This window comes from Mobula hypostoma, chromosome 2 (assembly GCF_963921235.1).
Source record: "Mobula hypostoma chromosome 2, sMobHyp1.1, whole genome shotgun sequence".
In the NCBI taxonomy this organism is placed as follows: domain Eukaryota; kingdom Metazoa; phylum Chordata; class Chondrichthyes; order Myliobatiformes; family Myliobatidae; genus Mobula; species Mobula hypostoma.
The window spans coordinates 160,090,981-160,116,285 of NC_086098.1; the positions used below are offsets into that span (position 1 = coordinate 160,090,981).

Here is a 25,305-nt window from a genome sequence, read left to right on the forward strand (position 1 = left end):
ATTACAAGGAAATCTACAGATGCTGGAAATTCAAGCAACACACACACACAAAAAATGCTGGTGAAGGCAGCAGGCCAGGCAGCATCTATAGGAAGAGGTACAGTCGACGTTTTGGGCAGCCTTGCTATTAGCATCTTCAATAGAGAAAATTTCATAATCTGATGAATAACTGCCACTTTAAAGCATTTGATCTCATCCTGTCAGAGATGTTCCCTTTTATCCTAACGATTCCTCTTCAATTCTGCTGCTGAAAAATGATCTTTTTCTTATGTATCCACAACCTGAAGCTGCTTCTGTTCTTACTGATGCTGTCTGACCAGATTGTTTCCAGCCTCTTGTATTTTCTTTATTTCAGAATTTCAGCAGAAGGTTCAATCATTAGGCATTAATATTGAAGTAGTAAAATGGATTCAGCAGTGGCTGGATGGAAGTCGCCAGAGAGTAGTGGTGGATAACTGTGTCAGATTGGAGGATGGTGTCTAGTGGTGTGCCTCAGGGATCTGTACTGGGTCCAGTGTTGTTTGTCATATACATTAATGATCTGGATGATGGGGTGGTAAATTGGATGAGTAAATATGCAGATGATACTAAGATAGGTGGAGTTGTGGATAATGAAGTAGGTTTTCAAAGCTCGCAGAGAGATTTAGGCCAGTTAGAAGAGTGCGCTGAAAGATGGCAGATGGAGTTTAATGCTGAAAAATGTGAGGTGCTACACTTTGGTAGGACTAATCAAAATAGGACATACATGGTAAATGGTAGGGCATTGAAGAATGCAGTAGAACAGAGGGATCTAGGAATAATGGTGCATAGTTCCCTAAAGGTGGAATCTCATGAGGATAGGGTGGTGAAGAAAGCTTTTGGTATGATGGCCTTTATAAATCAGAGCATTGAGTATAGGATTTGGAATGTAATGTTGAAATTGTATGAGGCATTGGTGAGGCCAAATTTGGAGTATTGTGTACAGTTTTGATCAGCGAATTATAGGAAAGATGTCAGTAAAATTGAGAGAGTACAGAGGAGATTTACTAAAATGTTGCCTGGGTTGCATCTGCTAAGTTACAGATAAAGGTTGAACAAGTTAGGTCTTTACTCTTTGGAGTGTAGAAGGTTGAGGGGGGACTTGATAAAGGTATTTAAAATTATGAGGGGGATAGATAGAGTTGACGTGGATAGGCTTTTTCCACTGAGAATGGGGGAGACGCAAACAAGAGGACATGAGTTGAGAGTTAAAGGGCAAAAGTTTAGGGGTAACATGAGGGTGAACTTTACTCAGAGTGGTAGCTCTGTGGAGCGAGCTTCCAGCAGAAGTGGTTGAGGCAGGTTCGATATTGTCATTTAAAGTTAAATTGGATCGATATATGGACAGGAAAGGAATGGAGGGTTATGGGCTGAGTGCAGGTCGATGGGACAAGGTGAGAGTAAAAGTTCGGCACGGACTAGAAGGGCCGAGATGGCCTGTTTCCGTGCTGTAATTGTTATATGGTTATCTGCAGTTTTTGATTTGCTATTTACAAAGAAAAATGTATGAGATCATGAAAAGGCAACGTAACTTTGGGCATGTGATTAGGAAAGAGTAGTTGGAATGCATGGTAATTATGGGAAAGATTGAAGGGAAGAAAGCAAAAGGAAGGCAAAGACAAATGATGATGGAGACAGCAGCCAGAGAATTGGAAATGAATACCAATGAATTGATCCGCTTGACCCGAAACAGGAGTGTGTGGGCCATGGCAGTCAAAGCTCAGTCTGGGCATGGCACCTGATGATGATGATTGTACCATGTTTTGTCTTTTGCAGCTGGATGAAGCAGTGGCTGCTGCGCACTTGGAGAAACTCGGAGTAAAATTAACCAAACTGACAGAGGATCAGTCGTCTTATCTTAGCATTCCTGTGGATGGGCCTTTTAAACCAGACCATTACAGATATTGAACCCTGTTGATTCCTGCTGCAGAGTGCAACAACATTCCTTCAAGAGATTGAGTTTGTCAACATCTGTGAAGGCTGTTCTGATTGCCAAATCAATGGTCCCAGCTGATTGTTGCTCTAGCCTCAGTAGTAACCATCTTATCACCAAATCATTTGTTTTGTAATTTCACTGATGTTGAAATATAATCCTGCTGAAATATTGACAATAAATATTGATTCGGACTCTGATTTCCTTTTTGACATGGAATGCTTTCACAAAACTAAGCGATTCATGAGTAACCAATTAAACTAATGCCCAGTCTAAGTTCTGAAGAAGACCTGCAAACACAGCAAATATTTGATCAGATCATGATGCAGGCATTCAACTCAAACATGTTGACAGTTCATTTCCTTCCACACATGCTGGATAACCTGGAGTTCTTCCAACAGATTGTTTGAAGCTCCAAATTTTACCATCTGCAGTCTCTTGTGAGTTGATCAAAAAGTGTGCATAGTATTTTAATTATATAATTAAGAGATTTTGATGTCCTAGTGTTTTGCTCACTCTCTCCCAACCTATATGCTGGTCTTTACTTTACTGTGGTTTTAGATGGCTCAGCTCTGTTCAAGTGCGCTTCTGCTGACATGGCCTGTTGATCAGTAAATTTGGATGTACACCCAGAGAAAACCCAGGCACTGAGTCAGTGTGATATTCCAAAGAGCCAGAACCTGAGCTCAAAGTTGGAGCTGCTCGACTAGATGTGTATATAGAACATAGAAATCTACAGCACATTACAGGCCTTACAGGCCCTACAGCCCACAGTGTTGTGCTGACCATGTAACCTACTATAGAAACTGCCTAGAATTTCCCTACCACAAAAGAGCTTAGAAAAAGAGAGGGCTATGTACCTGTCTGGATGGATGGCATCTGTTAGTCTTGCAAGACCATGGATCTGCACCTGGAAAGTCTTGATTCAGTCTCTCCAGGGCGCAGGCCTGGGCAAGGTTGTATGGAAGACCAACAGTTGCCCATGCAGCAAGTCTCCCCTCTCCATGCCACCGATGTTGTCCAGGGGAAGGGCAAGGGCTGATACAGCTTGGCATCAGTGACGTCGCAGGAGTTGCCAGAGCAAGGTTGAAAGCAACGTTGGACTGCCTTAGGGACTCCAGCTCCGGATTTGTCCTCAGGGTTTACTCCTGAAGCCTTTCCCGTGAATGGGTATGGCAGCAAGGCAGCAGAGGTTTGAAATCAGAGTTTTCCCTCTCTTAGGTGGACTGCCTTCCCAGGCTGACGAGCACCATCGACCCAAAGCACTGGTTTTAAAGGACCGGGACCCGCCTTCGACCCTTCTCCTGTCAGTAGAAACAGTTCCACCGGGCTTAGAGGCTAAGCCACGTGAAAAGGCCAGGAGTTGGACTTGGTTGTCAGAGGCTATTTGAGGCGCATGTTATGAGGAGCACTTTTAGGTAGTGGGAGCTTGTCCCCACTACCACTCCTCAGCTTGACAACCTTGGAAACAATCTAAGAGTCGCTTGAAAGACTCATGTATCTGATTCCACAACCACTGCTGGCAGTGCATTCCACGCACCCACATTCTGTGTGGAAAAACCTACCCCTGACATCCCCTCTGTAGCTGTTTCGAAACACCTTAAAACTGTGCCAACCCATGTTAGCCATTTCAGCCCTGGGAAAAAGGCTCTGGCTATCCACACCATCAATGCCTCTCATCTTATACACCTTTATCAGATCACCTCTCATCCTCCATCGCTCCAAAGAGAAAAGGCCAAGTTCACTCAACCTGTTCTCATAAGGCATGATCTCCAATCCAGGCAACATTCTTGTAAATCTCCTCTGCACTCACTCTATAGTATCCACATCCTTCCTGTAATGAGGTGACCAGAACTGAACACAGTACTTCAAGTGGGGTCTATCTAAGCTTAGTCTGGTATAGCTGTAACAGTACCTCACAGCTCTTGAACTCAATCTCACAGTTGAAGGCCATCACACCATACATCTTCTTACACTGTCAAACCGCACAGCAGCTATGAGTGTCCCGTATTCCTGTTGCTACAGACCCCAAGATCTCACTGATCCTCCACGCTGCCAAGAGTCTTACCATTAATGCTATTTTCTATCTTCAAATTTGACCTACCAAAGTGAAGCACGTCACACTTCTGAGTTGAACTCCATCTGCTACTTCTCAGCCCACTTCTGCATCCTATTGGAGTCCTGCTGTAACCTCTGATAACCCTCCAGTCTATCCACAACACCCCTAACTTTTGTGTTATCAGCAAACTTACTAACCCATCCTACTTCCTCATCCAGGTAATTTATAAACGTTACACAGAGGGGTCCTAGAGCAGATCCCTGAGGAACACCACAGGAGGACAGGTCATCATCCTCCATGCAGAATATGAACCATCCACAACCACCCTTTGCCTTCTGTGGGCAAGCCAATTCTGGATCCACAAAGCAAGGTCTCCTTGGATTCCATGCCTCAAAACTTTCTTAATGACCCTTGCATGAGGAAACTTATTATAAGACCATCAGACAAAGGAGCAGAAGTCGGCCATTCGGCTCATCGAGTCTGCTCCGCCATTTTATCATGAGCTGATCCATTCTCCCATTTAGTCCCGCTCCCCCACCTTCTCACCATAACCTTTGATGCCCTGGCTACTCAGATACCTATCAATCTCTGCCTTAAATACACCCAATGACTTGGCCTCCACTGCCGCCCGTGACAACAAATTCCATAGATTCACCACCCTCTGGCTAAAAAAAATTCTTCACATTTCTGTTCTGAATGGGCACCCTTCAATCCTTGAGTCATGCCCTCTCATACTAGACTCCCCCATCATGGGAACCAGCTTTGCCACATCCACACTGTCCATGCCTTTCAACATTCGAAATGCTTCTGTGAGGTCTCCCCTCATTCTTCTAAACTCCAAGGCTCCAAGGAATACAGTCCAAGAGCAGACAAATGTTCCTCATATGTTCACCCTCTCATTCCCGGAATAATTCTAATGAATTTTCTCTGTACCCTCTTCAACGTCAGCACATCCTTTCTTAAATAAGGAGACCAAAATTGCCCACAGTACTCCAAGTGAGGCCTCACCAGTGCCTTATACAGCCTCAACATCACATCCCTGCTCCTATACTCTATTCCTCTAGAAATGAATACCAACATAGCATTCGCCTTCTTCACCACCGACTCAACCTGGAGGTTAACCTTAAGGGTATCCTGTACCAGGGCTCCCAAGTCCCGTTGCATCTCAGAACTTTGAATTCTCTCCCCTTTTAAATAATAGTCTCCCCGTTTATTTCTTCTGCCAAAGTGCATAACCATACACTTTCCAACATTGTACTTCATTTGCCACTTCTTTGCCCATTCTTCCAATCTATACAAGTCTCTCTGCAGACTCTCCATTCCCTCAGCACTACCGGCCCCTCCACCTATCTTCGTATCATCAGCAAATTTAGCCACAAAGCCATCTATTCCGTAATCCAAATCATTGATGTACAATGAAAAAAGAAGCGATCCCAACACAGACCCCTGTGGAACACCACTGGTAACTGACAGCCAACCAGAATAGGATCCCTTTATTCCCACTCTCTGTTTCCTGCCAATCAGCCAATGCTCTATCCACGTATGTAACTTTCCCGTAATTCCATGGGCTCTTGTTAAGTAGCCTCATGTGAGGCACCTTGTCAAAGGCCTTCTGAAAATCCAAATATACAACATCCAGTGCATCTCCCTTGTCTAGCCTACTTGTAATTTCCTCAAAAAATTGTAATAGGTTTGTCAGGCGGAATTTTCCTTTAAGGAATCCATGCTGAGTTCTGCCTATCTTGTCATATGCCTCCAGGTACTCTGTAACCTCATCCTTGACAATCGACTCCAACAACTTCCCAACCACCGATGTCAAGCTAACAGGTCTATAATTTCTTTTTTGCTTCCTTGCTCCCTTCTTAAATAGTAGAGTGACATTTGCAATCTTCCAGTCCTCCGGAACCACACCAGAATCTATCGACTTTTGAAAGATCATCACTAATGCCTCCACAATCTCCACAGCTACCTCCTTCAGAACATGAGGGTGCATTCCATCTGGTCTGGGAGATTTATCTACCTTTAGACTATTCAGCTTTCTGAGTACTTTCTCTGTTGTAATTGTGACTCCGTACACTTCTCTTCCCTGCTACCCTTGAGTGTCCGGTGTACTGCTGATGTCTTCCTCAATGAAGACTGATGCAAAATACTCGTTCAGTTCCTCTGCCATCTCCTTATCTCCCATTACAATTTCTCCAGCATCATTTTCTATTGCTCCTATATCTACCCTCACCTGTCTTTTACTCTTTATATACTTGAAAAAGCTTTTAGTATCCTCTTTGATATTATTTGCTAGCTTCCTTTCATAGTTAATCTTTTCCCTCTTAATGACCACCTTAGTTTCCTTTTGTAAGCTTTTAAAAACTTCCCAATCCTCTGCGATCCCACTAATTTTTGCTTCCTTATATGCCCTCTACTTTGCTTTAACTTTGGCTTTGATTTCTCGTCAGCCACGGTTGCATCCTTTTTCCATTCGAAAATTTCTTCTTTTTTGGAATATACCTGTCTTGCACCTTCCTCACTTCTCGCATAAACTCCAGCCACTGCTGCTGTGCCGTCCTTCCCACCAGTGTCCCTTTCCAGTCAACTTTGGCCAGTTACTCTCTCATGCCACTATAATTTCCTTTACTCCACTGAAATACCAACACATCAGATTTCGGCTTCTCTTTTTCAAATTTCAAAGTGAACGCGATCATGTTTTGATCACTGCCTCCTAGGAGTTCCTTCACCTCAATCTCTGTAATCACCTCCGGTTCGTTACACAATACTCAATCCAGTACAGCTAATCTTCTAGTGGGCTCAACAACAAGCTGTTCTAAAAAGCCATCTTGCAGACATTCTACAAATTCTCTCTCTTGATATCTAGTGCTGACCTAATTTTCTCAATCCCCTCGCATGTTAAAATCCCCCACAATTATCATAACACTGCCCTTCTGACAAGCCTTTTCTATTTCCTGTTGTAATTTGTAGTCCACATCACTGCAGCTGTTTGGAGGCCTATAAATAACTGCCATCAGGGTCCTTTTACCCCTGCGATTTCTTTGCTCAACCGATAAAGATTCTGCACCTTTGGATTCTGTCACCTCTTTCTAATGATTTAATATCATTTCTTTCCAATAAAACCATGCCTCCCCCTCTGCCTACCTTCCTATCCTTCTGATACACCGTGTATCCTTGGACGTTCAGCTCCCAGAGACATGCATCCTTTAGCCAGGTCTCAGTGATGGCCACAATATCACCTTCCAATCTGTAGCTGTACGACAAGATCATCCACGTTATTTCTTATGCTGCGTGCATTTAAGTATAACACCTTAAGACCAGTATTTGGTACTTCTCACTTTGATTTTCCTGCAACTTTATTGCACTGCAACTCATCCCAATGGCTACAAATTTGCCCCATCACCTGTCTGTCTTTCCTGACATCTTTAATGCTCATTATCTTAGATTTATTTCTATTTTCCCCTTCCTCGGCTCTATCATTCCGGTTCCCATCCCCCTGCCAAATTAGTTTAAACCCTCCCTAACAGCTCTATTAAACCTTCCCACCAGGATATTGGTCCCCTTTGGGTTCAGGTGTAACCTGTCCATTTTGAAAAGGTCATACTTCCCCCAGAAGAGATCCCAATGATTCAAGAATCTGAAGGCCTGCCCCCTGCACCAGTCTCTCAGCCACGCATTCATCTGCCTGATCCTACTATTCTTGCCCTCGCTAGCATGTGGCACAGGTAGCAATCGCGAGATTACTACCCTGGAGGTTCTGCTTCTCAGCTTCGTTCCTAACTCCCAGACATCTCTTTTCAGGACCTCCTCCCTTGTCCTATCTATGTCATTGGTACCAACATGCACCAAAACAACTGGCTGCTCGCCTTCTCCCTTCAGAATATTCTGGACCCGATCCGAGACGTCCCATACTCTGGCACCTGAGAGGCAACACACCATGCGGGTACTCTATCATGCTCACAGAATCTTCTGTCTGTTCCCCTGACTATGGAATTCCCTATGACTACCGCATTCCTCTTCTTCCTCCTTCCCTACTTCACAACAGCGCCAGGCTCAATGCCAGAGACCCGGTCACCGTGGGCGTCCCGTGTCAGGTCATCCCCCTCAACAGCATCCAGAACAATATATTTGTTGCTGAGGGGGACAGCTGCAGGTGTGCTGTCCACTATCCGGGCGTTTTCCTTCCCTCTCCTGACCGTCACCCAATTTTCTGATCCCTGTAGCCTAGGGATGACTACCTCCCTGTAGCTCCTGTCTATCACCTCTTCACTTTCCCTGATAAGCAGTAGGTCATCAAGCTGCAGCTGCAGATTCCTAACATGGTCTCTGAGGAACTGCATCTCGGTGCACCTGGCGCAGATGTGGCCATCAGCGAGACTGGAGGTCTCCCAGGATTCTCACATCTGACACCCTGAACAAAGCACTAACCCTGCAGGCATGCTACCTAATTCTACAGGAATGAAACAGGAAAAGTAAGTCTACTCACCTACTTACCTCTCCAAACACACGAACTTTTTAAACCGTTAGCACGTACTGTTTGCTGTGTGAGCCCTGCTTTTCCTGTCTGTTCGGGCCGATTCACCGGGGGGGGGGGGTGGGGAGAGTTGGTGCTTCACTCTCGCCTCTTCCCGTTTTCTACCGAAGCCCATTGAAGCCAAAGCCCTACACTCTGCTACCACTCACTCCACTGCTCGCTGTATAGAGTGGTCTTTTTAAACTCTGCGCGCTGTCCTGTTACGTCATGCGCCTGCGCAGTCTCGTCCTTCTTGCACTGGAAGTTTTTTAAAAAAAAACTGCCTTCCTTCAGAATTCAGCTCCCACGCCGCTCTGTTGTCCTGATCCCTTATCAAATGCCTTACTGAAATCCATATACACTACATCCGCTGCTTTACCTTCATCAATCTGATTCGTTGCATCCTCAAAGAAGTCAATCAGGCTCGTAAGGCAAGATCTACCCTTGAAAATTCCATACTGATTGTCTCTCCAAATGCTCTTTAGTCCTGCCTCCCAGGATCTTCTCCAACAACTATCACACCACTGGATTAGGACTCACTGGTCCATAATTTCCAGAGTTTTCTGTACTCCCTTTCTTGAGCAAGGGAACAACAACTGCAATCCTCCGGTATTTCGCCTATCCCTATTGATGATGCAAAGATCATCGCCAGAGGCTCAGCAATCTCCTCCCTCACTTTCCACAGTAGCTGGGTTATATCTCACCCAGTCTTGGCAACTTATCTAACTTTTCAAACCCTCCAGTACATCCACTTCCTTAATGTCTATATGCTCAAGCATTTTGCTCCGCTGCAATCCATCCCTACAATTGCCAAGGTCCTTTTCACTGGAGAATACTGAAGCAAAGTATTCATTAGTTACCTCCGCTACCTCCTCCGACTTCATACAGATGTTTCCACTATCACTCATGACTACTCTTTCACGGCCCACCCTCTTGCTCTTCACATACTTACAGAATGCTTTGGGTTTTCCTTAATAATGTTCGCCAAGACCATCTCACGGCCCTTTCTAGCTGTCCTAATTCCATTCTTAAGCTCTTTCCTGGAAACCTTGTAATTTAGAGCTCCAGCAGTACCTAGTTTCTTGAACCTTTTGTAAGCTTTTCTTTTCCTCTTAACTAGATTTTCCACATCTTTGTACACCATGGTTCTTTGATGTAGGAGCAGAATTAGGCCGTCTGGCCCATCAAGTCTGCTCTGCCATTCAATCATGGCGGATCCTTTTATTCTATCTCCCCCTCAACCCCAGTTTCTGACCTTCTCCCCGTAACCATTGATGCCATGTCCAATCAAGAATCTATCAATCTCTGCCTTAAATACACCCAAAGAGCTGGCCTCCACAGCTGCATGTGGCAACAAATTCCACAAATTCACCACCCTTTCTCAGCTCTGTTTCGAAAGGGTGCCCCTCTATCCTGAGGCTGTGCCCTCTCGTCCTAGACTGTCCCACCATGGGAAACATCCTGTCCATATCTACTCTGTCTAGGTCTTTCAACATTAGAAATATTTCAATAAGATTCCACCCCCCCCATCCTTCTGAATTCCACCGAGTACAGACCCAAAGCCATTAAATGTCCCTTGCATGATAACCCTTTTCCTCCTGGAATTATCCTTGTGAACTTCCTCTGGACCAACTCCAATGCTAGTACATCTTTTCTAAGATGAGGAGCCCAAAACTGCTCACAATACTCAAGCTGAAGCCTCACCAGTGCCTGATAAATCCTCAGCATCACATCCTTGCTCTGGTATTCTAGACCTCTTGAAATGAATTTGCCTTCCTCACCACCGACTCAACTTGCAAGTTAACTTTCAGGGTGTTCTGCACAAGGATTCGCAAGTCCCTCCGCACCTCATATTCCTGGATTTTCTCCCCATTTAGAAAATACTCCACACATTTATTTCCCTGAACAGTTGCCCCATTTCTGCTGTGCATTTCCCTGAGAACATCTGTCCCCAATTTACGTTCCCAAGCTCCTGCCTAATAGCATCATAATAGCCCCTACCGCAATTAAATATTTTCCTAATTTGTTTGCTTCTATCCCTCTCGAGCACTGTGGTAAAGGAGATACAGCTGTGATCACTACCTCCAAAATGCTCTCCCATCGAGAGTTCATTTCCTAATACCAGATCAAGTACAATCTCTCCTCGAGCTGGCTTATCTACATATTGTGGCAGGAAACCTTCCTGAACGCACCTCAGAAACTCCAGCCCTTGCTCTAAGGAGATGCCAATCAATCAAAGTTAAAATTACCAATCACAATAATTACTTTGTTGTTTCAGAATCTGCCTCCTGTCATGTGACAGGCAACAATGAATATAGAAATGAGACAGGTTTTATAAACAAATAAACATTTATTAAACTCTGCTCAAAATTAGTAAAAAGGTAAACAAGCGAAAACCTTAATGGGAAGTAAACTCGCAAACATGAGTATTCTGCAGATGCTGGAAACTCAAGCAACACACATCAAAGTTGCCGGTGAATGCAGCAGGCCAGGAAGCATCTCTAGGAAGAGGTACAGTCGACGTTTCGGGCCGAGACCCTTCGTCAGGACTAATTGAAAGAAGAGCTAGTAAGAGATTTGAGAGGGGGAGGGCGAGTTCCAAAATGAGAGAAGACAGGAGGGGGAGGGATAGAGCCAAGAGCTGGACAGTTGATTGGCAAAAGGGATATGAAAGGATCATGGGACAGGAGGCCCAGGGAGAAAGAAAAGGGGTCGGGGGGGAAACCCAGAGGATGGGCAAGGGGTATAGTGAGAGGGGCAGAGGGAGAAAAAGGAGAGAGAGAGAAAAAGAATGTGTGTATATAAATAAATAACAGATGGGGTACGAGGGGGAGGTGGGGCATTAGCGGAAGTTTGAGAAGTCAATGTTCATGCCATCAGGTTGGAGGCTACCCATAATATAAGGTGTTGTTCCTCCAACCTAAGTGTGGCTTCATCTTTACAGTAGTGGAGGCCGTGGATAGACATATCAGAATGGGAATGGGACGTGGAATTAAAATGTGTGGCCACTGGGAGATCCTGCTTTCTCTGACAGATAGAGCATAGTCTGTCCAGAGCGTAGTTTTGCAAACTAATATACAGTAGGAGTGTTACAAGTGTTAAAATATCACTGCATTAAAAAATTTACATTGTCTATCTGGATGTTAAATGTACAATCAGCGATCACATTATCTTTACCTTTAATATGGGTTATCAAAATATTATACTCCTGTAACATCAAACTCCAATTTAGTAATCTTCTATTTTTGTTCCTAATCTTACTCAAAAACACTATGATTATGATTAGTGTAAACTATGAGTGGTTTCTGAGTAGTACCAACATACACTTCAAAATGTTGTAAAGCCAAAACAAGAGATAATAATTCCTTTTTGATGGTTGAGTAATCTCTTCGATGGGTATTACATTTCTTAGAAAAGTAAGCTACCAGACGATCAACTTCATCACCCTCATTCCCTTTGAAGTAACACTGCTCTTGCAGCTTCATCACTAGCATCTACAGATAATGAAAATGTTTTTTCAAAGTCAGGGGTTTTGGGCACAGGTTGACGACATAGTATAGTTTTCAATTTATCAAAGTCTGTCCAAACAAACTTTCAAAATTCTTACAAAATTTTTGGTAATATCCTACCATACCGAATAATCTTCTGAGAGTTTTCTTACCGGTTGGAGTGGGTACTTCTAAAATTGCCTGAACTTTTGCCTGAACAGGAGCTAATTTTCCTTGACCCACAACATAACCAAGGTAGGTCACCGTGGCATGACCAAATTCACTTTTAGGTTATGAAGACACCCAGTCCTCTTTTATTGTCATTTAGTAATGCATGTATTAAGAAATGATACAATATTTCCTCCAGTGTGATATCACAAAACACAGGACAGACCAAGACTGAAAAAAAAACTGACAAAACCACATAATTATAACATATAGTTACAACAGTGCAACAATACCATAACTTGATGAAGAAGTCCATGAGCACAGTAAAAGTTCAAAGTCTCTCAAATGTCCCACATCTCACGCAGACGGGAGAAGGAAGAAAAACTCTCCCTGCTATACCCAACCACTCTGACTCTGAGTCATCCGAAAACTTCGAGCTCTGATCAGCTGTCCGACACCTGTACAGGAAGGTGACTGCTGTGACAAAAACTGATGCATATCCAATCCCTAGGTTCAATGATTGTGTGGATAAAGTTGGACAAGCAAAGTTCCTTACAAAGATTGATTTGTTAAAAGGTTATTGATGTGTTCCATTGACGGATAGAGGTAGAGAGATTTCTGCATTTGTAACTCCATCTGGGTTATATGAATATAATATTCTTCCATTTGGGATGAAGAATGCACCAGGAACTTTCCAGTAGATGATTAATAGTGTGGTTCATGGGTTAAAAGATAGAGATGCCTATATTGATGATTTAGTTACAGGAAACAATACTTGGAAAGTACATATTACTGCGGTGGAGAAACTATTTGAGAGACTTTCAAAAGCTAACTTAACTATTAACTTAGCTAGGAGAGGAGAAGCAACGCGCCGTGCGCGCGCATCTCTCCGGTGAAAATGATATTGTATCTGTTAAATAGGGGCCATGAACAATTTCTGATTGGATGGAGATGGACGTGAAAGCAGAGGAACATATAGAAAAATTTCTGAAACGCTTGTTCGCTGCTGTCGTTACTGCGCGGTCAGGAATCTTTTGGAGGGTCAAAATCCCTGGCTTTGCCTGCTGTTGGTGACCGAAATGGAGGTCGAATCGCTCAGATAGAGATGGCGCTCAGTACTCTCCAATTAAAAATCTCAACTCTGGGTCCTGTCCTATTCTTCTCCATAATTATATTGAAACTTATGGTATTGAGATCACTGGACCCAAAGTGCTCCCCAACACATACCTCCATCACCTGCCCTATCTCATTCCTGAACAGTAAAGCATTTGCTAAGGGTCCCCATTCAAGGCTCATTCATAAAGTAAGGAGGCATAGGATCCAAGGAGATACACAATTGGCTTGCCCACAGAAGGCAAAGGGTGGTTGTAGATGGTTCATTTTCTGCATGGAGGTTGGCGACCAGTGGTAGATATCTACAGCACAATACAGGGCCTTCGGCCCAAAATGCTGTGCTGAACATGCACGTACTTTAGAAATGACCTAGGGTTACCCATAGCCCTCTATTTTTCTAAGCTCCATGTACATATCCAAGAGTCTCTTAAAATACTCCATTGTATCTGCTGTGACAACAGACCAAATTATCAGAAGATTGATGCCGATAAGAGGACAATGGGGGAACATTCAGAAATGTTAATGGGGGACGAGAGAGATTAATGAAAAGGAGACACAGTTCCGAGTAGTGTCAAGACCGGTTGCTTTGAACCTGAACTGTTTGAAGTTTGATGGACAGGCGATACCCCAGCAGGGGGATAAAAGTGACAAGTTCGCTAAGGCAAGACACCACGACACCACGAGGTAACGAGACCCTGGAAGCGGTGTGCCCCCACAAGTTGGTGGAAGTTTTGGAGGTCTGGTCGCGGGACCAGCCATAGACGCACAGGGTGGAAAGGTACGGTTGGCGGGAACCCGGTGTGTGTGTCCGCCCTTGCCTGGGTGCCGGGTTCACCACAGAAGAACGATCGTATCTGGAACGGAGGGGTCACAGTCGGTGACCTCGGAAGACATTACAAAGGGCTTGCCCGAAAGCTAACTGCGAGGAATATCGAAGGTCTGTTTGGAATCCGATTTGCATATTCATTCGCTCTCTCTCTCTCTCCCCAACAGCACAACAGCGATTACTGCGAACTGAACTGAATTGAACTGAACTCTGTGTCACTTGAGACTGATGATTTTACCCCTAGACTGCGATAGAGCTTGATTGATCCTATTATCCTAGTTCTGTGTACATGTGTGTTTTATCATTGCTAACCTGTTGCACTGTGTTGCTTATTTCTTTAATAAAACTTTCTTAGTTCCAGTAATCCAGACTCCAACTAAGTGGTCCATTTCTGCTGGTTTGGCAACCCAGTTACGAGGTACGTAACACTGCCTCCACCACCACCTATAGGTATCCGTTAGTCTCGTGAGACCATGGATTTGCGCCCTGGGAGGTTTCCAGGGCGCAGGCCTGGGCAAGGTTGTATGGAAACCAGCAGTTGCCCATGCTGCAATTCTCCCTTCTCCATGCCACCGATGTTGTCCAAGGGAAGGGCATTAGGACACATACAGCTTGGCATTGGAGTCATCGCAGAGCAATGTGTGGTTAAGTGCCTTGCTCAAGGATACAACACGCTGCCTCAGCCAAGGCTCAAACTAGTGACCTTCAGATCATAGTCAAACACCTTAACCACTTGGCCATGCGCCACCACCATCACCAGCAGCCCATTCCACACACTCACCACTGTCTGCATAAAAAACTTACCCCTGACATCTCTGTACCCATTTCCAAGCACTTAAAACTCTGCCCTCTCGTGTTAGCCATTTCACCCCTGGGAAAAAGCCTCTGACTATCCACACCATCAATGCCTCTCATCATTTTATACACCTTTATCAGGTCATTTCTCAACCTCCATCACTCCAATGAGAAAAGGCCAAGTTCAGTCAACCTATTCTCATAAGGCATGCTCCCCAATCCAGGCAACATCCTTGTAAATCTCCTCTGCACCCTTTCTATAGTTTCCACATCCTTCCTGTAGTGAGATGACCAGAACTGAGCCCGGTTCTCCAAGTGGGGTCTGACCAGTGTCCTATATAGCTGTAACATTACCTCTTGGCTCTTGAACTCAATCCCATGGTTGATGAAGACCAATGCACTGTATGCCTTCATAACTACACAGTCAACCTGTGCAGCAGCTTTGAGTGTCCTATGGTCAGACCCCAAGATCCCTTTGATCCTCCATGCTGCCAAGAGTCTTAACATTAATACTATATTCTGCCATCATATTTGACCTACCAAAATGAACCATCTCACACTTATCTGGGTTGAACGCTATCTGCCACTTCTCAGCTTAGTTTTGCAACCTATCAATGTCCCGCTGTAACCTCTGACAGCCCGCCACACTATCCACAACACCCCCAATGTTTGTGTGATCAGTAAATTTACTCACTCACTTTCTCATTCAGGTCATTTATAAAAATCATGAAAAGATAGTGCATCTTTGCTCTATTATCTGCTTATCTTTCCTCACAAGCCCCCTACAAGCTGTTTCTACTGGTGCGCCAACCGCCCCATCCTCTGCCTCTTCACGTCAGTTCCCAATCCCCTGCAAATCTAGTTTAAACACTCCCCAATAGCATTAGCAAACCTCCCTCCCAAATTCAGGTGCAACCCGTCCCACTTGTACAGGTCACCCCTTCCCCAGTAAAGGTTCCAATGATCCAAGAACTTGAAACCTTGTCCCCTGCACCATCTCCCCAGGCACTCGTTCATCTGCTTGTTATCTTCCTGTCCTGACCTTCCCTAGCTCGTGGCACTGGGAGTAATCCAGAGGTTACTGCCTTGGAGGTCCTGCTCTTCAACCTCCTTCCTAACTCCCTAAACTTACTGGGCAGGACCTCTACCCCTCTCCTGCCTATGCCATTGGTACCAATATGTACCATGACCTCTGGCTGCTCAGCTCACCCTTCTCTTTAAGAATATTCTGTAATCGCTCAGAAACATCCTGAACCCCAGGACCTGGTAGGCAACACACTATCCTGGCATCTCGTTTGCTGCCACAGAATCTCCTATCTGTCCCCCATGACTATTGCACCGCCTTACTTCACCCTACCCTTCTGGGGCTCAGAGCCGACCACAGTGCTATTGGTCTGGATGCTGCCTTGCCCAGATAGGTCATCCCCCTCAGCAGTATCCAAAGGAATATATCTGTTGCTGAGGGGAATGGCCACAGGGGGAACCTGCACTGACTTGCTTCTCCCTTTAACTCTCTCGGTGTTGTGACGAAAGTACACATAGACTAAGATGTTGACTGTCCTGTGCTATCACCAGTGGGATCAACAGTTGATCTGCCACCTGTCTTCAGGAGAGAGATAAGTAAGACAATGGAGCAGCATTTGGAAATGTTAATGAAGAGACGAGAGAGATTAACGGAAGGAGACACCGGTCTGGGTATTGTCAAGACTGGTTTACTTTGAACCTGAACTGTTTGAAGTGATGGACAGGTGATACCCCAACAGGGGGATAAAAAGGGACGGGTTCGCTAAGGCGACAGACACCACACGAGACAACACTCATGACACCACGAGGTATCGAGACCCTGGAAGCGGTGCGCCCCCACAAGTCTGTGGGAGTTTTTGGACCAGCCATAGACGCACAGGGTGGAAAGGTACGATCAGCGGGAACCTGGTGTGTGTGTCCACCCTTGCCTGGGTGCCGGGTTCACCGCAGAGGAACGATCCTATCTGAAACAGAGGGGTCACGGTCGGTGACCTCAGAAGACATTACAAAGGGCTCGCCCGAAAGCTAACTGCGAAAAATATCAAAGGTCTGTTGAATCCGATTTTTTGAATATCAGCATTCGCTCTCTCTCTCTCTCTCTCTCCAATGGCACAACAACGATTGCTGCGAACTGAACTAAACTGAACTCTGTCACTTGTGATTGAACATTTTACCCCTAGACTACGATAGAGCTTGATTGATCCTATTATCCTAGTTCTGTGTACATGTGTGTTTATTCAGTGCTAACCTGTTGCATTTATATCCTTATGATTAGAGTACTGTGTTGCTTATTTCTTTAATAAAACTTTCTTAGTTCCAGTAATCCAGACTCCAACTGAGTGATCCATTTCTGCTGGTTTGGGAACCCAGTTACGGGGTACGTAACAGTGTTCACCCATCTACCCCCTGAATTCTGCATTCTGGGTGTAATCACCTGCTCAAAAGTTGTATCTATCAATTTCTCTGCCTCCCAGATGATCCTTTGTTCATCCAACTCCTGCTCCAGCTCCTTAATGCGGTCGTTCATGAGCTGGAGTTGGCTGTACTTTCCGGCTGTGTCGTCATCAGGAAGACTGTCAGGTTCCATGAATTCCCACATCCTACAAGAGGAGCATTCCACTGTCATATCTGCCACCCACCCACACTGTACAATGGGCAACCAAGACCAAATTAGCAATAACGAAAGGAACAACTAACCCTTCTAACCTGTTGCTTTGGCCTCAGCCTCTTCTTGTTGAAGCATATTGAGGCTATTAACACTCCTACTCTCACTGTAGGCCTGCTCGCAACAAGGCCAGCCTGCTTGCCCCTTCTGTACTCTTATTTATTTTGCAGTGTTCTGCTCCCAACACTGATTGGGCCTCCAGCATGTTCGGAATGTGTAGTACCATTTTGTAAGTTGAAAGACATGCACATGATTGAAGATCTTTATTTCATTAACTTGCACATATCTTACACAATTTGGATAGCAATAAAGCTTAGAAATACATAATTATTCAAATATTTAATTGTCATATCAGAACTGGGTTACAGGTGAGGTATGAGAAGATAGCTGATTTGTTTCTACTCAACTTTTATGTTGAATTACAGATACATTTTAACTAAAACATTAATACATCATTCTAATTCATTAAGGACTAGAGTTCAGAATTTTTGAAGTTTACTGGAATAAAGAATCTTTGATGCTATTTGATATTAGAACATGTACAAATAATGATCCACTCAAGCAGTGATTAGTCAGTTATAAGAGCACTCCATTGTGTTCTGTTGCTGTGTATTTCAATTACTTGCTTCTATCCATTTTAACTATCAAATGCCATAAGCTGTAAAACTTTGGTTTAACTGCCTCTCTGGGAGTGTGTGAATGAAGTGTTGCCAATTTGCCTGGTTGCTGTCCTGCAGCTTCAGTACCACTGTGCTGGAGTGTTGTCGAATTGTTGCAGTTGGACATAGACTATCCATTGATAATCTTCTCACTGATGAACTGAGGCATGGTATAAAGGATCAAGAAGATAAAAAGGGCCAGAATGGCAATGACCAGCAAACCAATAATGTACCACTTGTAATTTTTCCATATGAAGTATACAAATGACTTCAGTGGATTGATGAACCAGTTAAACGATGTGTTGGGTCGGCTGCAAAAGAAATGCTCATGTTAGTTAACCAAGCTGTACCAGGGATATGCATTATTTTAACAATATCACTTTAGTGAAGAAATCAACTATGCCTTTATTTGTATACTGTTGCACTGAAGTTCATCAATAGATTAAAAACATTGATGTAAATCATGGCATGTCACATATGCCATGATTTCCTGCCAGCATTCAGTCCTTCCATCATTTCAACCCAAATGTTTAAAATGCCCATTTTTATTTGCTATTTTGTTCCACAGAGCTTGAAATTTTAACTCATCATTACCTCTTTCAGAAATAGAAACTCATGTGGATGAGTAAGTTTGTCCAAGATCAGAGAGGAAAAAAAAGATTATTTTCTCCCCCATGATGAAAGACTGGAAACAATGGATGCAGGTGGTCACTTTTCCAAACGATGAACATTAAACATTTCATTACAAGTTCTAAGATGAAAGGATGCTGGCATTTTCACATTTATCCCCAAGATTAGCATGTGATGAGGCAGAATGGAGGTGTCACGGTACAGATCTTTCAGTCTTGATACCATGCCTAGAACTGAAATGTAACTTGAAACTAGCATAAAGAGGGGCAAGGCTGCCATCTTAATGTCCCAGATTAGGGTTTTTAGAAATAAAAGATGAGAATTGGGGAGCATTATTGGTTGCAATATTCATTTTAAAAATCACTGCTGTAAAAATAAAGCATCATTAACTGAGGCTATATGGAGTGGATTAGAAAACACAACTAGGGCAATAACTCTAGTGAACTACAGATCTCCAAAGAAGTCTGAGAGAGTGAGCACTAGGGGAGAACCCACATATTCCAAGGGAACAGCATAAACTCTAATCATGTCACCTCCCCACAGAGTCCAGGAGCATTAGGAGACCTCTGAGTATCCCCAGGAATTTCTTTGTGGGTTTCAAATTTGCCGCAGCCACAGCCACAGCTTTCTGCTCACTTACTTGGGTTTGTCTAGTGGTTCTGGCTCTTTCCGTCCAAGACCCACAGGGCTTTTTTCTGCTTCTTCCACAGTGAGCAAGTGCATCTCAGCCTCAACTTTACCCTGTCATAAGCAAAAAATATTTATTAGAGCTTTAGGCATGACAGAGGGGAGTAATTCATGAAACACGATGCCCATGTGCAAGTCATGTGTGCTATCCCTAATCAGTCCTTGCTTTTCCAAATGCTAATAAATCATATCCCTCAGAATACCTTCCCATAACCTTCCCATCAATGATTGCCTTATTTCATTGCTTTATTTTAGACATGACATGCGAAGGGAGGGAGAAGAAACAAAGAGGCTGCCGATGACGTGAAACTGTAGTCTATGTTCATACTATTGGGTGCTGCTCATCCTCAACCTGGCAGTAGATGAGGCTGAGGACAGACAGGTCAGTGTATGACTGGGAAGGGGAGATGAAATCTCCGAAATTTCTGAAATGCCCGTTCGCTACTGTCATTACTGTGTGGTCGGGAATCTTTCAATGGGTAGGCCTCAAAATCCCTGGCCTTGCCTGCTTTTGGCGACCGAGGAGGTCGAATCGTTCGGACAGAGATGGCGCTCAGTACTCGGTGTCGAAGAGCTGATCAGAGCTCGAAGTTTTCGGATGACTCAGAGTCGGACTGTGGTCAGCATGGCAGGGAGAGTTTTTCTTCCTTCTCCCGTCTGTGTGAGATGTGGGACATTTGAGAAACTTTGAACTTTACTGTGCTCATGGACTTCTTCATCAAGTTATGGTATTGTTGCACTGTTGTAACTATATGTTATAATTATGCGGTTTTGTCAGTTTTTTCAGTCTTGGTCTGTCCTGTGTTTTGTGATATCACACTGGAGAAAATAATGTATCATTTCTTAATGCATGCATTACTAAATGACAATAAAAGAGGACTATGTGTCTTCATAATTTAATCTAAATCACATTCAACAGGGAGGTCGGGATGGAAATTCCCATTCTCTCCTTCCATGGTACCCCTTATTCCACTGGCTACCCAAGGACAGTCCTTCTGAAATAGAGATATCAGTGTTGTTTCTCAACTTCAAAGGGAGAGATGGTGGTGCACTTGGTTACAATGGCCTCCCTGGGTCCAAGCAAGGTGTAATTGTAGCTGGAACACTAGATTACAGTGGTAAATAGAACAGGGATTACTGCCTGTGCCACGCGCCAGTGAGTATAGGAGTAGAGTGAGATGGAGGATAAATGCGTGGCTGAGGGATTGGAGCAGGGGGCAGGGATTCAGATTTCTGAATCATTGGGACCTCTTTTAGGGCAGGAGTGACCTGTACAAAAAGGACAGGTTGCACTTGAATCCCGGGGCACCAATATCCTGGCGGGGAGGTTTGCTAAGGCTGTTTTTGGGAGGAGTTTGAACTAGGATTGCTGGGGGGTGGGAACCAAACTGAAGAGACGGTTAACTCACAAATAGAGAAAGCTTGGAGACAGTGCGAGAGGGAGGATGGGCAGGTGATTGAGAAGGGACGCGCTCAGACCGACGGTTTGAGATGTGTCTATTTTAATGCAAGGAGTATTGTGAACAAAGCAGATGAGCTTAGAGCGTGGATCAGTACCTGGAGCTATGATGTTGTAGCCATTACAGAGACTTGGATGGCTCAGGGGCAGGAATGGTTACTCCAAGTGCTGGGCTTTAGATGTTTCAGAGAGGACAGGGAAGGAGGCAAAACAGTTGGGGGTGTGGCACTGTTGATCACAGATAGTGTCACGGAAGCAGAAAAGGAGGAAGACATGGAGGGATTGTCTACGGAGTCTCTGTGGGTGGAAGTTAGGAACAAGAAGGGATCAATAACTCTGTTTTTTATAGACCACCCAATAATAACAGGGGCATCGAGGAGCAGATAGGGAGACAGATTCTGGAAAGGTGTAATATAACAGGGTTGTTGCGGTGGGAGATTTTAATTTCCCAAATATTGATTGGCATGTCCCTAGAGCGAGGGTTTTAGATGACGTAGAGTTTGTTAGGTGTGTTCAAGAAAATTTCTTGACCCAATATGTAGATAAGCCTACAAGAAAAGAGGCTGTACTTGATCTGGTATTGGGAAATGAACCTGGTCAGGTGTCAGATCTCTCAGTGGGAGAGCATTTTGGAGATGGTGATCATAACTCTATCTCCTTTACCATAACATTGGAGAGGGATAGGAACAGACATGTTAGGAAAGCGTTTAATTGGAGTAAGGGGAAATATGAGGCTATCAGGCAGGAACTTGGAAGCTTAAATTGGGAACAGATGTTCTCAGGGAAATGTATGACAGAAATATGGCAAATGTTCAGGGGATATTTGTGTGGAGTTCTGCATAGGTATGGTCCAATGAGACAGGGAAAGGATGGTAGGGTACAGGAACCGTGGTGTACAAAGGCTGTTGTAAATCTAGTCAAGAAGAAAAGAAGAGCTTGCAAAAGGTTCAAAAAGCTAGGTAATGATAGAGCTCTAGAAGATTATAAGGCTCGCAGGAAGGAGCTCAAGAAAGAAATTAGGAGAGCCAGAGGGGGCCATGAGAAGGCTTTGATGGACAGGATTAAGGAAAACCCCAAGGCATTCTACAAGTATGTTAAGAGCAAGAGGATAAGACATGAGAGAATAGAACTAATCAAGTGTGACAGTGGAAAAATGTGAATGGAACCGGAGGAGATAGCAGAGGCACTTAATGAGTACTTTGCTTCAGTATTCACTACGGAAAAGGATCTTGGCGATTGTAGGGATGACAGAAAAACCTGAGCATGTAGATGTTAAGAAAGAGTATGTGCAGGAGCTTCTGGAAAGCATCAAGTTAGATAAGACACCAGGACCAGACGAGATGTACCCCAGGCTACTGTGGGAGGCGAGGGAAGAGATTGCTGAGCCTCTGGCAATGATCTTTGCATCATCAATGGGACAGGAGAAGTTCCAGAGGATTGGAGGGTTGCATAAGTTGTTCCCTTATTCAAGAAAGAGAGTAGAGATAGCCCAGGAAACTATAGACCAGTGAGTCTTACTTCAGTGGTTGGTAAGTTGATGGAGAAGATCCTGAGAGGCAGGATTTATGAATATTTGGAGAGGCTTAATATGATTAGGAATAGTCAGCATGGCTTTGTGAAAGGCAGTTCATGCTTTACGAGCCTGATAGCCTGATTGAATTTTTTGAGAATGTGACTAAACACATTGATGATGGTAGAGCAATTGATGTAGTGTATATGGATTTCAGCAAGGCATTTGACAAGGTACCCCATGCAAGGCTCATTGAGAAAGTAAGGAGGCATGGGATCCAAGGGGAAATTGCTTTGTGGATCCAGAACTGGCTTGCCCACAGAAGGCAAAGAGTGGTTGTAAATGGGTCATATTCTGCATGGAGGTCAGTCACCAGTGGTGCGCCTCAGGGATCTGTTCTGGGACCCCTACTCTTCATGAATTTTATAAATTACTTGGATGAAGGATGGGTTTGTAAATTTGCTGATGACCTAATGGTTGGAGATGTTGTGGACAGTGTGAAGGACTATCAGAGGTTACAGCGGGACATCGATAGGATGCAAAACTGGGCTGAGAAGTGGCAGATGGAGGTCAACCCAGATAAGTGTGAGGTCGTCCATTCTGGTAGGTCAAATATGATGACAGAATATAGTATTCATGATAAGAGACTAGGTAGTATGGAGGATCAGAGAGATCCATAGGACACTCAAGGTTTCTGCGTAGGTTGACTCTGTGGTTAAGAAAGCATACGGTGCATTGGCGTTCATCAATCATGGGATTGAGTTTAAGAGCCAAGAGGTAATATTGCAGTTATATAGGACTCTGGTCAGACCCCTCTTGGAGTACTATGCTCAGTTGTGGTCGCCTCACTACAGGAAGGATGTGGAAACCATAGAAAGGGTGCAGAGGAGATTTACAAGGATGTTGCCTGGATTGGAGAGCGTGCCTTACGAGAATAGGTTGAGTGAACTCAGCCTTTTCTCCTTGGAACGACGGAGGATGACAGGTGACCTGATTGAGGTGTATAAGATTATGAGAGCCATTGATCATGTGAATAGTCAGAGGCTTTTTCCCAGGGCTGAAATGGCTGGCACGAAAGGGCACAGTTATAAGGTGCTTGGAAGTAGGTAGAGAGGGGATATCAAGGGCAAGTTTTTTTATGCAGAGAGTGGTGAGTGCATGGAATGGGCTGCCGGCGACAGTGGTGGAGGTGGATATGATGGGGTCTTTTAAGAGACTCCTGGACAGGTATATGGAGCTCAGAAAAATAGAGGGTTATGGGTCACCCTAGGTAATTTCTCAGATAAGGATATGTTTGGCACGGCTTTGTGGGCTGAAGGTGTTGTATTGTGTTGTAGGTTTTCTATGTTCTATGTGCCAAAAATTCAATGTTATGTTAGTCATGGGAGATTTTAACATGCAGGTCAATTAGGAAAATCAGATTGGTAATGGATCTCAAGAGAATGAGTTTATTGAATGCCTACGAGATGGCTTTTTAGAGCAGTTTGTTGTTGAGCCTACAAGGGGATCAGCTATACTGGATTGGGTGTTATGTAATGAACGGGAGGCAATTAGGGAGCTTAAGGTAAATGAACCCTTAGGAAGCAGTGATCACAATGTGACTGAGTTCAAATTGAAATTTAGCAGGGAGCAAGTGAAGTCTGACATAGCAGTATTTCAGTGGAGTAAAGGAAATTACAGTGGTATGAGAGAGGAGTTGGCCAAAAATGAAGAACGTGCACAACTGGTGTATTTCAAAAACAAAGAAATACTCAAATGGCAAAATAGTACAACCGTGGCTGACAAGGAAAGTCAAAAGGAATGAAGAACACAAAATGAAAGGGCATACAACCAAGCAAAAATTAGCAGGAACATAGAGGATTCGGAAGCTTTTAAAAATCTACAGAGAGCAACTAAAAGAATCATTAGGAGGGAAAAGATGAAATATGAAAGTAAGCTCGCAAACAATATCAAAGTGAATAGCAAAAGCTTTTTCAAATATCTATAAAATAAGAGAGAGATGAGAGTTGATATAGGGCCGCTGGAAAATGAGGCCGGAGAAATAATAACAGGGGACAAGGAGATGGAAGATGAACTAAATATTTTGAATCAGTCTTCACTGTGGAAGATACTAGCAGTGCGCCACATGTTGAAAAGTGTGAGGAAAGAGAAGTTACTATTACAAGGGAGAAAGTGCTCAAAAAACTGAAAGGCCTTAGGGTACATAAGTCTATAAGACCATAAGACATAGGAGCAGATTTAGACCATTCAGACAATCGAGGCTGCTCCACTTTTCCATCATGGTTGATCCCAGATCCCACTCAATCTCCAAACAGCTGCCTTCTCCCCATATCCTTTAATGCCCTGACTGATCGGGAAACGATCAACTTCTGCCTTAAATATACCCAAGGACTTGACCTCCACCGCAGTCTGTGGCAGAGCACACCACAAATTCACTATTGTCTGAGTAAAAAAATTCCACCTTACCTCTGCTGTAAGGAGTCACCCTTCAATTTGAGGCTGTCCCCTCTAGTTCTCGACACTCCCACCATAGGAAACATCCTCTCCACATCCACCCTATCTAGTCCTTTCAACATTTGGTAGGTTTCAATGAGATCTGTCTGCATTCTTTTAAATTCCAGTGAGTACAGGCCCAAAGCTGCCAAATGCTCCTCATATGTTAACCCCTTCATTCCCAAAATCATCCTCATGAACCTCCTCTGGACTCTCTCTGATGACAACACATCCTTTCTGAGATATAGGGCCCAAAACTATTGAC

At 44.1% G+C, this 25,305-nt stretch overlaps 2 protein-coding genes across 6 annotated transcripts in view; one reads left to right on the plus strand and one right to left on the minus strand.

Annotated features, from left to right (window-relative positions):
* Positions 1–2,151, plus strand: part of ahcy (adenosylhomocysteinase) — a 116,858-nt gene extending 114,707 nt beyond the window's left edge. Inside the window, exon 10 of the mRNA XM_063040939.1 lies at positions 1,795–2,151. Within this exon, the coding sequence (XP_062897009.1) occupies positions 1,795–1,926 (132 nt within the window). The 3' untranslated portion in view covers positions 1,927–2,151. The remainder of the gene's footprint in view (positions 1–1,794) is intronic.
* Positions 2,152–17,856: 15,705 nt separating this feature from the next.
* fer1l4 (fer-1 like family member 4) overlaps positions 17,857–25,305 on the minus strand; it is a 407,998-nt gene continuing 400,549 nt past the window's right edge. For all 5 annotated transcript variants that reach the window (XM_063040941.1, XM_063040940.1, XM_063040943.1 and 2 more), the window contains exons 44-45: positions 19,532–19,632; positions 17,857–18,572 (exon numbers count right to left, since the gene is read on the minus strand). In XM_063040941.1, coding sequence (XP_062897011.1) covers positions 18,392–18,572; positions 19,532–19,632 — 282 coding nt within the window. In that variant the 3' untranslated portion in view covers positions 17,857–18,391. The remainder of the gene's footprint in view (positions 18,573–19,531; positions 19,633–25,305) is intronic.